Raw genomic sequence first — 15067 nt, 5'->3', positions numbered from 1 at the left:
TCCCTCAGCGGAGCCGACTTCTAAAAGTGCCGATTTTGTGCTCCGCGGCTCTATCACTTGCCAGAAGCGGCCGACGGAGGCCCCTCCCCCGCCATCTATCCTCTCGAATATTGCCTCGGATTCACTTCTCCGCACGTCCTACCTTCCAGAAAGTGGTCGCTTTTCTGTTCAGAGAGTTGTTGCTATTCTTTTCTTCGATCTCCTGTTGAGTTTGTAGGTGTTCAGAATGGTTTGATCCCTATCCAGCTGAATTCCTGGGACCAGACGAAATCCAGGTCTCCTACTCCTCCGCCATCTTGCTCCGCCCCCCATTTCTGTATTTTTAGATACTGTTGAGGGACCAACATGGAACACTCAAGTCTGTGTTTCAGTAAAACATTGTCCCCAAAGAGAGACTTCTGGGGTCTTTGCTCGTGTCAGCTTCTGGACGCATCCAACACTGACCACTCCGTGTGTCCCCTCCTCCCACTTCACCTTCCCTGTCTTCTATAACTTGCTTTGCTTTGTATTTCCCCCATACCATTCATCACTTTCGAACATAACCTAATTTTTACTTGTTAGATTTATTATTTAAAATCTGTCTCTTCCTGCTACATCGCCATCTCCTATGAGGAAGGTGTCTGTTGTGTTCACAGGATGGATCCAAGCCTCTAGAACCTGGTGTCTAGCACAAGGAAGGCATTCAGGAATTATTTTTTGGGTGTAGGAATGAAGTAAGCTCACAACTTGCTCTTTGTACCTGGCATATTAAATTCACACTCTATACACACTCCTGTATTCCTATTTCTCGCTACTTTGACATTAGCAAATGCTGTTTCGAGGGAATAAGCATTGCAGTTGGGGAGCGGGGACTGAGGAATAAGGGACTAGTGGGGACTGAGGAATAAGGGACTAGTGGGGAGATGGAAACAAAATTTGGATCACTTGTAAAACAGCTCTACTGGAATAAAGGGAAAACACAGACCACTGGGAGTGGGGGGGGTCAGGACAAGGACCATGTTTGTTGTATTTTCCTTGTTCTTCAACTGCAGAGACACAAACTTATTTATATAAGAAAAAAATAGTCAGGAGGGAAAGGTTAAAATTGTAGGAAAGAGAATGGTGATTAATAGGGCCAAGTTGTAAGAAAGTCAGAGAGATTAAAACCCAAAGCCAGGTAGAAGGCTATGTATATTTTAGTTTCTAAGGGAAGAACACTACTTTACGGCTTTTATCTACATCCAACTGGTCTCTTTAAAAGAAATCATTTTTTACATGAGTCCAAAGATACCTTTTGATTTTCTGTAATTATTTCCTAGATAGTTTTTCGTTAAATCCAAATCAGTAAGAAATAAGTTTTCAAAGAAATCAGTTAGTGATTTTTCTAGATTAGGTTCTGCTTTTTGATTCTTGGAACAAGTTGGTTAAATTTCTGTAACATGGGAGAAATGAAACAGAATTTTAATAAGAACAAGCTTTTTAAAATCATCTAGACCTCAATGGAAAAATGTTTTAGAAAAAAAGAACCCAGAGTATTGTTACTCAGAGTATTGTCATTATCTGTGATAAACTGGGAATTTACTTTTTATCTATATATCCAGCAGGCCATTTCATCTAGTAAAAGATCATTTGCCCATATGTCTGGGAGTTTAAAAATTAATGACAATTCTCAAGTTTAGCTATTAGCCGCCTGAAAACGCATGCACAATTATTGAAAAAGTAGTTTAACATTTGGCTAAACATAGTATATAAGATATGCTAAGAAATAACTCAGTTTCAAAAGTGTTTGTTTTAAACTTTAAATAAATGAAAAATATACATAATATTCTCATAATGATTATGTTGATTCAATGATTTTAGGTTTTATAGTCACTGATAAATTAGTTTCTGTTGTATATAGATGTTTGTTTACATTCATGTACATAAGCAAGGGTAAGTCATCAGACAGCATATTTTCTGACATCACCATTGAAAGCACATGCCTAATGATAATGTATTCTACAAAGATAACACTGAGATTTATGCCAGGTCATGACACAAAAAATTCTTCAGTAAGGGCTATTTCTGAGTTCTTCCAGGTGTTAACAAGTCCTCTGATATTAATACATGTATATAAATTCATATCTTTTTAAAGCTCGATAGTGACCTTGATGGTCATCTATTCCTGTGCTGATTTTTCCCTTTTCCCTCCCTTCCTTCTTTCTGTTTTTTTGTTTTGTTTTGTTTTTGCAAATCCAGCGAGACTTTTCAAGGTGGCTGACACACAATGCTGGGACTTTGACGATGTCTGATACAGAAGAGATACTCATTTAGAATTACTTGTATTTAAAATTTATAAACAAGAATGGTATTTTTTTATATGTAGTGCCGTCACTTAAAGCCATTGTTAATGACATTAAATAGATGTGTGAGGAATGGAGATCTAGAAGAAATGTATATATTTTAAATCTGTGTATAGTTTTCTTAGAACTCGCAACTGGCATTATTTTTCAACAGTGACAAGTTATGAAACTGTCCTCAGTTATTTTTCTATTTTAAGGTTTGTCAGTTGACAGATGAACAGACCCATTACCTTGTGAAAATGATACGTGACTTCAGCATTCTTTTTTACAGGGTAAGAGGAAAAATGTTTCTACTATGTAAAATGTCAACTGTTTCCCTTTGGATTGCACCAAAAATGTTAAGGCTGTTTGTAGCCATCTAGTGGTCAGTGTGTAGAGGTACAGGAAGGGAGAGGGACGTGTGGGTGGCATAATTCACTTCTAGAAATTTTATGTCATGGGTCAGTCTAAACTTGTCTAACAATAATTGTATTAAATTATCTTTATACTAAGTTGGGGAACAACAGTGTTAGCATTTTACTTAGATTCTTGTTCTATTTATGGACATCTGAAAGTAAAATGTAGGAACTCCAGAGAGAGAGAGATTCAACTCTTTGGAATAAATGGACCTCAATTAGGTCAGATTTTGCCACTTTCTATCTGTGTGGTTTAGATTATTTAGATAATTTAGGTTTAGTTTCTTCATCTGTAAAATGGGATAATAATATTTTTCTATCTACCACAAAGACTGTTTTGAGAATGAAGTACTTGTTGACCTGTAAATTTAGTAAGTAATATATATGTGTATACATGTGCATGTATAGAGTTCAGAAAAACACATGTTCTCTTTTCAACAAAGTATAATAAATATGTCTTTTTTTTTTCTCCACAGTCCATTTTCTGTATTCAAAATTTTTATTTTTACTATGTTCAGAAAGGCAGGTATGATAGGAGTCTTCATTTATTGGCCTAAAGTCTTAACGAACTTCTTGCTTTACAAGTCTGCCTTGAGCATTATGGCTATTTTAATATTCTGTGTGCTTACTTACTCTTTCAGGGAAAGGTGATTGTAGACCACTACCCATTTTTGACCCCGATTAAGTTTTGGATATTTTAATACTTTGCTTAAATCAATAGAAGTTGTTTGTGTAATTTTCAACTTATGTATGGCGAGTCATATTTCTGCGCCCTGAGATTTTTACAGTGCTGATATAAACCCAAAACATTGTCTTTTTAGAAGCTTTAAATATATATGGGTAGAATAAAACTGTGACAGAATATCAAAATGTTTTTTGAATTAGAATGTATACCAAATGGGACATGTTCTTTGCTAGGAAGGCATTTGAATTTTTATTTTCCTTTTTAGTGAATTTGTGAGATTAAAAATGAAAAAGCATCCTTTGTCAGGTCAGCGAAAAAAGATGATCTCAGGTTTTTCACTGTAGAAATAAATTTTTTGTTTTTGGCTGTTGAAAGAAAGCAGCTTTAGTGTTCTAAAAATAATCAGATTTCTAGCTAATCTAGTCTTTTTTCTTATAACCACATAATTATGTTTAATTTTAAAAAAACTTAAAAGCATAAAAGACATTTTAAATTGTAGAACTTTTACATCCCATTTAGATAAAAAGATAATGCTATGCAAAGAACAATTTTGAATACTAATAAGTTACAAAATAATGGCTTAATTATTTCACACAAATCTTGTTTGACAAATATTGCTGAATCTTGTCAATACCTTTTTTTCAGATGAAAGAAAAGATTATATGGACTTAGGTACAAACATGTAAATTTTCAACAGATTATTTTCAGAAATGACTTTCGGGAATGTATCTTTGGCTCCTTAGCAACACTGTTTTATAGATAATATTATAATGTTGTCTGTTTGTTTTTAGTGCCATAAAACGGGATCTGTTATCTCTAAACACTATAAGGTTTATAAGCGTCCTAACTGTTGTCAGTGCTGTTGCAAAATAACAGTGTGTCGCTTAGGAGAGAATAACAGAATGACATATTTCTGCCCTCGCTGTCAAAAAGAAAATCCTCAACATGTTGACATTTGGTGAGTTATCCAATTTAAATGTATACTATTTGCCCTAATCACTAACTCAAAGGCTATTAATAAGAACATAATTCAAAGATATTTGAACCCTTGGAAGGAAATAGTAAATAATATCATCAAAAAAACTGGAGAAGCTGAAGATGATGTATGGACCACTTCGGGATTCAGTAGAAAATATCCAGCTCAGATGTTGATATCAAGCATTTTGCTTTAATCCCGTTCATAAAGTGATCACCAGGAGGTGTAGATATGTCAATAATTGGAAAAATGCAACTATCTTCAAAAGTTTTTGCTTTATTTAGAAGTAATACTATAAAACACAAGCAAGATGTCTTTACAAAATTCATGTCTTTTTGGTCAAACAGTCGACTTCTTACTAAACACATATGCAGTGCTTCTTCCAGCTGCTGAGTATGTCTGTTCTAATTACGCCTTCCACAACTAGGGAAATAAATGCAGGATAGGCTCAGGGACGCACTGAGATGGATATGAGCTACAACTCCGTTCATCACCTGACTTCCACAAGCCCCAGCTCTGACTGGTGGAGCATGTTTTGAGTCTCTTGGAATTAGGATCTGTTTGGAACAGTGTCCAGCAGTTCCCAAGAGGTCTGATTACTTCCTTTTCCCCGATGCACAGTTACCCTGAATAAAAGGCCCTACCTACATCCCTTTGGGACAGACCAGGACAAATATGAATAATATAAAGGAGTGTGTGATTATAAGCAAAATAACCAGTGCAGACATTAAGTGCTACAAGAGTTCAGGGACTTTAGAGGCTTATATACGCACACAAAGCTGGAAAGATACAGAAACAGTGTGATTTTGAAGTTTACTTTAAAAAGACAGAATTTTGGGTAAGTAAAGGAGAAAACAAAGATTATTTAATTGGAAAGACAGAGCATAGCCGCAAACCCCCACCATTCATAAGCATGGCATGTTGGAGGGTTGATGGGGCCACCGGCCAAGCCACAGGAAGGCTCCGAGGTGTTGGATCGTAAAAGCTAGTTGCACAGGTAGAATGGGATCAAATAGGAGGAATCATTAGTCGTTCTGGGAATGGTTGATGTCTCGCCGAAATCCGTAGATTAAGGACTTTTCAGTGGGTGGGAAATGGTGAGACTAAACCTTGGAGGTAAAGAAGCTAGTGCAGTGTGACAGTGAGAGAAGGTGACTGGGCCTGAGGTCAGGACACTGGACATGGAAAAGAAAATAGGTACTTCAGTTAAAAGTTTTAAAAAGTCGGCAAGAATTGTGACAGATTTGATTTTGTAGAACAGTGCAAAAAGTTTCAGACTAAGTAAATGTTCACTGTGTGGGTCTGGGAAAGTTGGGATAGAGTAGGACAGATGAACTTTGCGTCTGTGAAACAACAGTGGACTGTCTGAAGAGACGTGTTGTGGGTCACATCCCAGGTGGCAGGTGATGGCTTGACGGTGGTTAAGTGAAGTATTCAAAAGAGATCAGTTCACAGGGAAAGTAGAGAGGAAGGAACCGAGGTCTGAACTTCAGGGAATATCCAGAGTAGGAAGAAAAGAGTGAGCCAAGAAAGCACAGTGATGTGGGTGGGAATAGGTGGCCAAGCAGGGCAGGATGCCGCTGTGGAACCTGGGGCGGGAGGGGCGCCATCCTGCCCGTGGCAAGCTACAGGGCCAGGGGCTGGACGTGGTGTGCGGGGAGGCCCCCACCTGCGCCGTCCCTAGTGTGTCTGTGACTTTCTTCCTGTCCTCTGCTTGTGACTCCCGTTTCATCTCTCCTTCTCTTGTTCTCAGCTCCTTCTCCCTGAATCTCTCACAGCTTCTTCCTCGCCCCACTGTACTGTCATAGAGATCTGTGATATATTTAGATAATATATCTATTGTGCAGATTTGTGGTTTTCTTATTTTTAATATTATAGGTGTACATATGACCGAATGTGTTTAACACAGTATCTGGTAGATAGAGGACATTCGATAAGTGTTTGTCTACTGAATAAATGCTTAATGTTCTATATTTGTTTTCTTTGAATTGATAACTTTTGAGGCTTTAAAAGAAAAAGTGTTCTTGGGGCACCTGGGTGGCTCAGTTGGTTAAGTGTCTGCCTTCTGCTCAGGTCATGATCCCAGGGTCCTGGGATCGAGCCCCGCATTGGGCTCCCTGCTCAGCAGGGAGCCTGCTTCTCCCTCTGCCCCTCCCCCCTGCCCCCACTCGTGTTCTCTCTCTCGCTCTCCTCTGTCTCTCAAATAAATAAATAAAATCTTAAAAAAAAGAACAAAAAACAAAAAAGTATTCTTCCAAATCATCAAAGAAATATGTTATTTACCATATAAATAAGATAATTGTCAATTCCAAAGATTTTTTGAAATTAGATTTTAAAAGCTCAGGGGTTCCCTGCAAGAGACATGGGGCACCGATGAGCTAGATGAGGCCTTGCTCTACTGGAAATATTCTGAGCCCTGCAGTCCCTCCTCCCTCCTCAGCTACTTCTGATTTATGTATTGGCATTCAGCTTAAGATGTCATTTGGAAAAGCAACTAAAAATAAATGTGTACATAATAAAACATTTGAAAACCAGTAGTATTTGCCTTATTAGTTCTATAATGAAGTATATTCTGTTAATTTTCTCCATGAGTTTTTGAACGTTGTATGTTGACTACATTTTTTCATTTTAAGTCATTTCAAATTAATTTGAAGCAATAGGAAAAGCCCCACAGCATTGATCTAAATCCCCGTGTTCCTTCAGTTGTAGAGTTTACTTCACTCCTTCATGAAGTCCTCCCCAAATTTTGCAGTCTTTATTGATCACACTACCCTTTGAATACCTGTATCATCTGTTGTTGGCTCTAATTTATATACGAGCTAGCATAGTTTATACAGGTGAGTATTTTTTCCTTGAGAGGAAACTGTGCTATCGTTTCTTTTTCTGTACTAGTCCTTATTTTATAAATTCTTTTTTTTTTTTAAGATTTTTTATTTATTTATTTGAGAGAGAGAATGAGATAGAGAGAGCATGAGAAGGGGGAGGGTCAGAGAGAGCAGACACCCCGCTGAGCAGGGAGCCCGATGCGGGACTCGATCCCAGGACTCCAGGATCATGACCTGAGACGAAGGCAGTCGCTTAACCGACTGAGCCACCCAGGCGCCCCTTATTTTATAAATTCTTAAAAAAATCATTTGTTACTACTTTTTTTTTTTATTAGTGTCTGTCATATGTTGGGTAGTGGGAATACAGAGACAAAATAAAACGCAGCCCCTCAAAGTACTCAAAGTTTAAGGCGGGGAGTCAATGAGTAAATAGTTCATTAAAACCCCACTGGGTTTGGAATGGAAGCTCTGCAGAGGTTTCACTAATGGCAGTGGGAGTTGAGAGGAGGAAATACTTAAATCTATGCAGGAAGAACAAGGAAGGCTTTCTGAAGAAGGTGAACTTTGAGATCAGTGTGGAAGGAAATAGAGATTCATTGAAGACAAGAGGAAGGGACATGTTTTGTAGCGCCACATGAAGGGGGGGTGTTTTCTTCCTGTAAGAAGATACATTCGGTGGGACGCCTGGGTGGCCCCGTCAGTTGGGCATCTGCCTTCAGCTCAGGTCATGATCCCAGGGTCCTGGGATGGAGCCCCGCTGGGGCTCTCTGCTCAGTGGGGAGTCTGCTTCTCCCTCTCCCTCGGCTTGCTGCTCCCCCTGCTTGAGCTCTCTCTTTCTCTGTGTCAGATAAATAAATAAAATCTTAAAAAAAAAAAAAAAAAGAAAGAAAAGTTTGGGTCTCTGAAAGCCATCTAGTTTGGAAAGTATTGAGAATTGGTTGCTAGTGCATGAGAAGTTACTGATGTTTGCAAGCCAATTGTTAAGGCAGGTCTGAGCCGGTAGAGATTTTTGAGGAGGATGGAGCAATTACAGAGCACTTGGGAGACACGAATTGAAGAAAATCTGTAATGGGTTAACCTTGATAGGATAGGCTTGTTCTGGCAAGAGGGTTTGATGACACAGTTGTCATGTTTAAAAACACAATTTAAAAGGGAGTCTTTTGAGGACAATGAAAGAAACCCAGCTCAAATGATCTTAAACAGAAAGGGAATCTTGGGGTCGTGTGGCCAAAATGAATATTGGTGGAATTCACAGGATTAATAACACAGCTATCAGAACTTGAGTCTCGGGACCTGGAACCCGTGAAGGCCACCTTGCCTGGGCTCTCCACAGCTAGAACAAGGAGAAAGAATAAAGGCAGGTGTGAGCTGTTTCGTGCTCAAGCCTCACAATAGTAAATTCCTTCGGGTTTCAGCAGAAGAAACACATTCTGGAGGGGCCTCCACAAAGTATTGGTGCTCCGTGAGTGAGGGATCAGATTAGACTAGATTGCACTAAAATAGCAATTGGGCAGCAGCTTAGTCATTCTTTTTATTCCAACCCTTAAATGCTACTTTATTTTGTGTACCTTCTTTTGTTTTATTAACATTTACGATGCTGTCCTTAAAAAATAATCTGGTTTGGTAGACAAAGGGAAATCATTTGCTTGCCATGCCAGCAACTGGTCTCCACTGAGAATTGCCAAGACTCCTTAGAGACACAGTCATCCTCCACCTGTTTTTCATGCCTCTGGCTTCTGAGAACAGAGCTCCTCCCCATGACCTGTCTTGGGATAATCTGAGCTGAGAGTCGAATCTGGTAGTATTTGCACTCCCTGAGAGTATGCAGAGAGAGAAACTAGGAAGGTCCAGGAGAGAGCCTTGAGGTTACCTGGACTTTGCTGACCAAAAGAAGAAAACGCGCCCAAGGAAGAGCAGTGGGAAGTTTTGACAGAGTGACATCCAGGGAGTTCGAGCAGGCGGGGCTTGAGGGATGGCCACTGCCTTTGACGACTCAGAAACGCTGATCTTCCAGAAAGCAGCCTTCATGGGCACGCAGGGCAAAATCCATTCCTTTCACCTGTATTTGTGGCCTGTTCATGGAACTCTATATTCCAGTGGGAGGAGATCTTAAAAACAAAGCTCCATGTCCCTGGATGTATAAGGTATCCGGCAGCGATACACGGAGCTCTGCCGACACATCCCCCTCAGTGAGGGGACACCTAGTGACGGGGAAGTTCATTTTCAATAGTTTGGGTGGATAAAGTCTCTGAGGAGACCTTTGAAAGAGTCTGATGCCTCGTGACAGTGGAGGAGACGGTGACTGGAGAAGCGTGAAGTCTCTGACTGGTTTTATGGGGAGAAAAGAGGCAGGCTTGGCTGGGAGCTGAGCAGAATGAATGCGGGCCGAGGGGCAAGGAGTTTTGGGTTTATTCTGAGTATGATGAGGTGCCTTTGGAGGTTTTGAACAGGAGAGAAGTAACTGATTTATATATTCAAAGATGGCTCTGGGTAGCGTGGGGTGTATTGACTTTGAGTTAGCTGGGAAGCCGCGGGAACGTTGTGAGCGGGGGGGTGACATACACGGACTTGTGTTTTATGAGCACCGTGAGGCCGCCATGTGGACAAGGGATGGTAAGTGTGACCAGAGTGAAGAGCTGGAGCCTGGGTGCCCTCAAGAGTAGCGCCCGTGATAAACGATGGCAATTTGTGGAGGGAGTGGGCGCAAGAAATGGCTGAATTAAGGATCATTTTAGAAGTTGAGGTAGGGTTAAGGGCTGAAACTTACACAATTTAGGGGGCCTTCTTTATGAAAAAAAATGTTGAGTATGAATGCTAAGTTTGGTCCTACTATGAGTATTCAGAATAAGAAACAACAAATTATAATTTACAAACACCACAAACATGAGATAAATAAGACACTTATCAGCTGCAAGCTACAACTGTGTAATCACTTTCTTCCACGTTTTGGCCTCATACTTCTTGCCTTTGCTCAGGGTGTATGTGCCAAATGGCCTTGCAGCCTGGGTCAGAAAGGCCCTCGAGCAAAGAATGGGGCAGACGTCTTCAGGTCCTTCTGAAAGTAGACAGTGCTGCTCCCGATGCCACCGGGGCACCTCGTCCCTGGCACTGAGCAGATGCAAGATGGTGCTGGTGGTGCGTGGGCCTTGCCTGGCCAGAACCCCAGGGCTGACGCCCCCGACAGTGCTCTTAACCCCATCTCATGGCTGGGGTTACTGCCTGCACTCTCCCTGCTCCCCACTCTGGTCCGTGAGAACACACCAAGCTATGGAAGCTTCAGTAGCTTCAGAGTAAATTTGCGTCTGGAGCAGAGCCGACAGGATTTGCTGGTGGACTGGATGTGGGACGTGAGGGTAAGAAGTGTTAAGGATCACTCCCGGGTTTTTGGCCTGATCCGTGGAGGGCACAGTGAAGCCCTTTACTGAGATGAGACAAACTAGCAGAGTTGCAAGGTGTGGGTGGGTGGGGGGGGTGATCTTGAATTTTATTTCCACTAGTTTCCTTGGTGGCCCTAACAAATGACCACAAGCTTGGTAGCTTAAGGCAGCAGAAAGTTATTCTCGAAGTTCTGGATGCCAGAAGCTCAACATCAGCTCTCTGGGGCGAGAGGTGTGGGCAGGGCTGTGCTCCCTCCAGAGGCTCTAGAGCAGAATCTGTTGCCTTTTCTAGCCTCTGGTGGTGGTCGGGGCTCCTTCCTTTGTGGTTTGCCTCACTCCAGTCTCTGCTGCTGTGGTCACATCGCCTTCTCTTGCAGGGGTATCAAATCTCTCTCTGCCTCTTTCTTACAAGGACACTGGGGTTTGGATTAAGGGGCCACCCAGATGACCCAGGATAATCTCCCCACATCAAGGTTTTTAATTACATTCTGCAAAGGTCCTCTTTCTTTATAAAGTAACGTTTACAGGTTCCTGGTATTATGACCCATTATCTTTGGGAGATGGTTACTCAGTCCATGACAGATGTATATTAACTTTGAGATTCCTGTTGCACATCCAAATGGGGATTGGAAAGAATTTCTTAGTAGGTGATTAAGAAGTGGGACAGTAAGGGGAAGAAATGCTTCCAAAGCTTCTGCATGTAACAATGAACATAGGTTTCTGATTAGTGAAATCCGTAGGTTAGAAGATAAGAATGGTGAAAATTGTAGTATAGAAAATCTGAAGATTATTTAAATTGTGTTTATTGAATTATGAATAAATGCATTTAGCTCCCTTTCAGAGTAAGTTGGTAGGACGGCAGGAGTTAGGTCAAGTATACAAATTCTATGGGAGGTCTGGGGCTCCATAGGAATAAGAAATACTGAGGAGCATTAAAAGTCAGTGAAGATAAAAGAACCATAATGAGATGCGTCTCACTTTCAGACTTTCTTATGCTATTTGTTATTTCACCAGACAAGCCTGAATATAAAAACTGGTGTAATTATATGTAAGGAGCAAGGTGTTACAAGAGACAGGGTACCTCTGAAGTCAAAGAACTCATGCTTTGAAAAGGGAGGTCCCATAGCTTTTACCAAAAAGCTTTTCTCAGTATGAATGTTTGGAATCCTGAAGGAATCTGCGATGCTCTCATGTTGCTTACCCACATGACGTGCTCTGCAGAACTAGGTATTTAAGAGTAGGACTTTATCAGAGCTTTTAATGGCATTTTGTGTAACAATAAATAGTCAATTAAGAATTCCAGGTGGGAGGGGTCCCTGGTGGCTCAGTCGGTTAAGCGTCTGCCTTCGGCTCAGGTCATGATGTCAAGGTCCTGTGATCGAGTCCCGCATGGGGCTCCCTGCTCAGCAGAGAGTCTGCTTCTCCCTCTCCCTCTGTTGCTCCCCCTGCTTGTGCTCTCTCGCTGCCAAATAAATAAAATCTTTAAAAAAAAAGAAAAGAATTCCAGGTGGGAAATCACGATTTAAATTTGTGTCCAGAAGTCAGGGTTGGTTTTGTTTTCTTACTGATCTATTCATTAGATACCTAACAGGAAACAGTTTTACCTGAGGGGAAGTAATATGAGGCCAGGTATCTTTTTCTTCATTATAGATCAGCTGATCGATATAGTGCTTAGCGGACAGTGTTGAGAAATTCTAGAGAGACATGCACATGAAGTAACTAAAATTTCTCTCATTTTACTTTCCATGTTTTAATTTCTGCCTAATTCTTTTCTCCCCCCATCTCACCCCCCACCCCCCAAATTTGGTTCAGTAAAGATATCTTAGTTTGGCTTTGGGAAGAGTACCACGTACTTAAAACCTTATTTGAGAAATGCTTCCTAGCAGTTATTGTCAACTATTTTTAGTGAGTTAAAAAAACAAAAACAAAAACAACTCTTGTTCTAAATAAAAAGATTTGTTATTTCTGTCTTTAATAGCAATCAACAGGGCCCAAGAAGAAACATCTTATTCCGAGAGAGTTAGGGCCTGTACCCACTTGGGTATTAATGGTTATAAGAATTTCTAAAATACCTAGAAAGTACAGGAACAACAGTAACAGTGTTAATGAGTAACCTTGAAAATCCTTTTGTAGCAAGTTGCCCACGAGAAACACTACAGTCAGGTGGCCATCTAGCAGCGGGGAGCACTTGGCTGGCAAACGTGAAGAGCAATGGACGTGTGTGGTCTGCACGCTGATAAACAGGCCGTCTTCGAAGACCTGTGACGCTTGCCTGAGTTCGAGGCCTACCGGTAAGCCTGAATTCTGATTTTGAGTTCCTAACACTTCAAAGAGGGCTAATGATACAAAGGTATATATCTTGTTCCATCTTGATATTTCATAACTAAGTAAAATGCTCTCTTTCTGAAAGGTTTAAAGGAATTGCCAGACTTTGCATGTAAACCACACTACTATTCTGTTGAGGACTTTTTTTTTTCCCCCCCAACAGGGAGGGAAAACATGCTTGTGCTAAAAGAGTATGTGCCTTTGTATCTCAAAAAACGGAGATGATCACATCTGTTCTCTACTATTTCTAATGAATTATTCAATAAAGCTTTGTTTTATGCAGACTTCAGCAACTTTTGGGTTTGTTATTCAGTCCAAATGCTTCATAAACTGAAAGGGAGGATTTCTGCAAGAATATCGTTGCAGGTGGAATAGAAAAATGCTGAATTTTTTCCCTTCTTTATCCTTCCTATCCCTTGTTATTAAAATCTTTACCCAGACAATTGTACTGATTTCATTGAAATCCTTCAAAATAAGTCTTTACAGCTCACAATTTCATGCATTCAGAGAAAGTTGAACCTCAGAGAGAGCCCGTGATTAAGAACCCGCTCATTGATGCAGCTCCTATTGTGTTCTCAAAGCGTTCTTTCTTCCTTCAATTAGAGATGAGAAAGTTCATCCTTGACTTGTGGACCCCACATTGTGCTGGCTGTCAAGCTGCGTTTTGTTCTCTGGGCCAGAAAGGCGCGCCTGGCCCCACGCACAGCTCTGCTGGAAGGGACAACGCCTCCTGCTTCTGGATATTTGAGCAGAGAGCCCTCAGAAAACCACAGTCTTAGGTCTCCTCGTTCATTTCAACAGAAATGCCTCTTCGCCTCTCATTAACTATTTTCTTGTTATTTCTCTGAGTACAAAAGACTACAATTTAGAACATATTACAGCACCGATTCCAAAATCCTGGGATGCTTTGCTGAAACATTTTTAATTAACGTTAAGTCTTTGTAATTCATCTTTGTAATTTTACTAAGCCTTTCCCTTTACTGTGTCATTCACAGAAACATTCCTGATAATCTAGAGACAGGTCTCTAGCTGCTGATCTGAAACCTCATGGCATACCAACCTCTTAATTACAGCTGCTTTAATATGTTGCCGCATAGTAACAGAATTGATAGCTGAATGACCTTTAAATGGTTAGACATAGTAAGAAGCAAATATAAATCTTTGTTAAACCCTCCTCGGAGCCTCTATGAGTAGTTGAACTTTTGATACTTTATTTTCCTAGCCGAGAACGTGGCTAATCCTGAATTTTCCAAAGTAACTTTGTGTTATTCGTTCTATGTATTCACTATCATAGGGGAGTAAGTTTTAGTCATATAAATAGATGTTTCAAATAGTCAATATTACAAATATATATGTTTATATATATTTCAAATAGTCCATATACTATAGGAATACTGCAGAATTACCTCTCTCTCTCCTCCCAGATTCAGTAATCAAGAATGAAGAACATTCTATTGACTTTAACAGCTTAGTGAAGTATCCGTGTAATAGCTTTGGAAAACCAAGTACAGAAGTGAAGATCAACAGGAAAACGGCATTTGGCACTACAACACTTGTCTTGGCCGATTTCAGCAATAAATCCAGTGCTTTGGAAAGAAAAAGAAGCCAAAACCAGATACTAGATGGAGAATTTCAAAACCCTCCTCTAGCTGACGTTTGTTTTAGTGATCCACTGCACCCTTGCGAGGAGAGAGCATACCAGATAACTCAACCATCTAACAAAGTAAACGTATCGCCTACGGTCTGCTCTCGGTCTAAATTATTTAGCCCAGCATATAAAAAAATGAAAACAACCCACACTTCATCACCAGACCTCAAAAGTGGTAACCCTGGATTTTCTCACAGGTGTGATACTTCTAACCTTGATCTTGAAGGTATTTGCATTAAGTTTTAAGAAGGCAGGGAAGTCATCCATTTGGAAGGTAAATCAAACCTGGAAAGATGATTATGGTAATTTACTTCCCTTGCTTTCTCTAGCTTATAATGTTAGAGAAGGGAACAGAATGAAAAGAGAACCTTCTACATCTCTTTGTAAAAAGTTATTGTATTCTGACTGTAAGTGTCTACAGTTCAATACAGAATAGTTGGGAAATACTAGAAAGTATAAAGAAAAATGTTTAAATCCCCCATAATCCCACCTGATATCAGTCACCACTGTTAGCA

At 40.3% G+C, this 15067-nt stretch overlaps 1 protein-coding gene across 1 annotated transcript in view; it reads left to right on the top strand.

Annotated features, from left to right (window-relative positions):
- NEIL3 (nei like DNA glycosylase 3) overlaps window positions 1-15067 on the top strand; it is a 51071-nt gene that overhangs the window by 28897 nt on the left and 7107 nt on the right. Inside the window, exons 5-8 of the mRNA XM_032413214.1 lie at window positions 2519-2593; window positions 4193-4359; window positions 12713-12870; window positions 14329-14749. Coding sequence (XP_032269105.1) covers window positions 2519-2593; window positions 4193-4359; window positions 12713-12870; window positions 14329-14749 — 821 coding nt within the window. The remainder of the gene's footprint in view (window positions 1-2518; window positions 2594-4192; window positions 4360-12712; window positions 12871-14328; window positions 14750-15067) is intronic.

Source organism: Phoca vitulina, unplaced genomic scaffold, assembly GCF_004348235.1.
Source record: "Phoca vitulina isolate PV1807 unplaced genomic scaffold, GSC_HSeal_1.0 scaffold15, whole genome shotgun sequence".
Taxonomy (NCBI): Eukaryota; Metazoa; Chordata; class Mammalia; order Carnivora; family Phocidae; genus Phoca; species Phoca vitulina.
This window is presented reverse-complemented; position numbering and strand designations above follow the sequence as displayed.